This window comes from Ammodytes marinus (genome assembly GCF_949987685.1).
Source record: "Ammodytes marinus genome assembly, chromosome: 17".
Lineage (NCBI taxonomy): Eukaryota > Metazoa > Chordata > Actinopteri > Uranoscopiformes > Ammodytidae > Ammodytes > Ammodytes marinus.
In genome coordinates, this window is record NC_137221.1 from 3,636,104 (window position 1) to 3,638,603 (window position 2,500).

General features: G+C 39.0%; 1 protein-coding gene across 1 annotated transcript in view; it reads left to right on the plus strand.

Moving 5' to 3' along the window:
* Positions 1-210, plus strand: part of LOC307264130 (uncharacterized protein) — a gene marked incomplete at both ends in the record, with an annotated part of 1,949 nt that extends 1,739 nt beyond the window's left edge. Inside the window, one exon of the mRNA XM_080045402.1 lies at positions 1-210. This exon is cut by the window's left edge and continues 860 nt beyond it. Coding sequence (XP_079901528.1) covers positions 1-210 — 210 coding nt within the window.
* Between the last annotated feature and the right edge of the window lie 2,290 nt (positions 211-2,500).

Sequence of the window (2,500 nt, forward strand, 5' to 3'; positions counted from 1 at the left end):
GCACAATTATCGGATGAAGACACCACCAGCACAAGAAGAATTGCCAATGTTAGAGTCCACGTTGAGAGGATAATTTGCCGATTGAAGCACTTCAGGATCCTCTCACAGGTTGTGCCAATTACATTTGCACCTAAAATGGACAAAGTACTGAGAATTTGTGCTGCTCTTTGCAACTTGCGGGGTGACATGATTCACGATGATGCTGAGTAAGATTAAAAGAGATGAAAGTGAGATGTAAAAAATGTACAGTTAGATATAGAGTGTTTACTTATTAGTTCACCAGATTAATGTACAGTTAGATATAGAATATGTTTACTTATTACTACAACAGATTAATGTACAGTTAGATATAGAATATGTTTACTTATTACTACAACAGATTAATGTACAGTTAGATATAGAATATGTTTACTTATTACTACAGTTAGATATAGAATGTTTACTTATTACTACAGTTAGATATAGAATATGATTACTTATTAGTTCACCAGATTAATGTACAGTTATAGAATATGTTTACTTATTAGTTCACCAGATTAATGTACAGTTAGATATAGAATATGTTTACTTATTACTACAACAGATTAATGTACAGTTTGATATAAATGTTGGCTTATTACCAATAAAGATGAATGTTGGCTTATTTACTACTATAGATGAATGTTGGCTTATTACTACTATAGATGAATGTTGGCTTATTACTACTATAGATGAATGTTGGCTTATTACTACTATAGATGAATGTTGGCTTATTACTAGTATAGATGAATGTTGGCTTATTACTACTATAGATGAATGTTGGCTTATTACTACTATAGATGAATGTTGGCTTATTACTACTATAGATGAATGTTGGCTTATTACTACTATAGATGAATGTTGGCTTATTACTACTATAGATGAATGTTGGCTTATTACTACTATAGATGAATGTTGGCTTATTACTACTATAGATGAATGTTGGCTTATTACTACTATAGATGAATGTTGGCTTATTACTACTATAGATGAATGTTGGCTTATTACTACTATAGATGAATGTTGGCTTATTACTACTATAGATGAATGTTGGCTTATTACTACTATAGATGAATGTTGGCTTATTACTAGTATAGATGAATATACAGCTAGATATAAATGTTTACCACTTAAAGCAAACAGTTAGATGTTGAGTTACTGACAAAGCTGCTTGTACCTATCGCTTAGCAACAATCTGTCCGCTTGAAATTCCTCTACAATATATGGCAACATGTATCTGAAATAGAAAGCCTTAAGCCGTTGCACAACTTCTGCACAGAAATCTCCATCATATTCTACACTCAGAAGGACTTGCTGGGATGGGGTCCAGATGAGCAGCTTCGATGCCGTCAGCCCTGTGCAGAACATTCCAAGCTGCATCTGCATGTAGTAGCCTCGTGGCCCATGTGGTCGGAGTTTATAAGCCCCGTCAACCATCTTCACATCAGAGGTCTTGCTGCTGAAGAGATTTTCCAGAGATTCGAAGGATTTCCCCAAGACTGGACACTTAATCTCCAACAGTTCCTCTGTGTTCAACACTCCGTCAGGGCTTGCTGACAGCCATGGCTCTTCAGCACTGACCACTGTGCCTCTGTGACTAACAGAGTAGCCACAGCCTTCGAGCCACGTGGAAGCAACCAGCTCACTCTCCTTCCCATAACGTGTAGCTGCATTCCCATGGAACCTCGGATACAGGTGCTCTTGCAGGAACTTCTCCGGACTGGCTCTGAGTGGAACCCTCTTTGCAGAGCTAGCGGTGATGCGTATTTTACGAGCATCATGCCACAGGTGTGAGGCACTTTGATCTCTGGTTATGCTATCGAGTGTTGAACATTTGCTCAGGTCAAGTGCAATGAAAGTAGTGTAAAAAGACAGACACTTTAGACAGGTGGTTGGTACAGCATGCTCCCCATGTTGAAGAGAATCTGGCTGGGATAGCTCTGAGCTAAGCTGAGCATTGAAACATGTGTGCAATAGTGATCCTACAGGGAACTTCAGGTGGCTCTGGCCTTCCCTCAACTTCTCATGGGAAGGAAATGCAGGGGTGGGCGGCAGAGGTGGACATTGTGCCCTTACATCTGGGTGCTGAAGTTGGTCAGTGGCCATGTGGTGTAAAAAATGTATTTCTGCCAGCCGCTTGGGGGCAAGATTCCTCTGCGTTCCAGCATTCCAGTTACGTTGCTCATCTGTGCATGATATACCCGTGAGCCTCTGGGACACAGCATTCTGGACCTGAGACAGAGGCAGTAACAGTTAGAATAAAACAAAGACATTTTTCAAGCAGCATTCTAGTGATTGGACCGATATACAGCAATTCTAAATCTTTCAGATAAAAAAAACCCAGACATCTAAATATTCAGATTATAAACTTACTTTCGATCCATGAGATATAATTAGACTTGTACTTACTGTGACATCTCCAGCCATTTTTTCTTAATAGCTGAAATGTTAACACCAATCTGTGCAACTGATTTGGCTACTA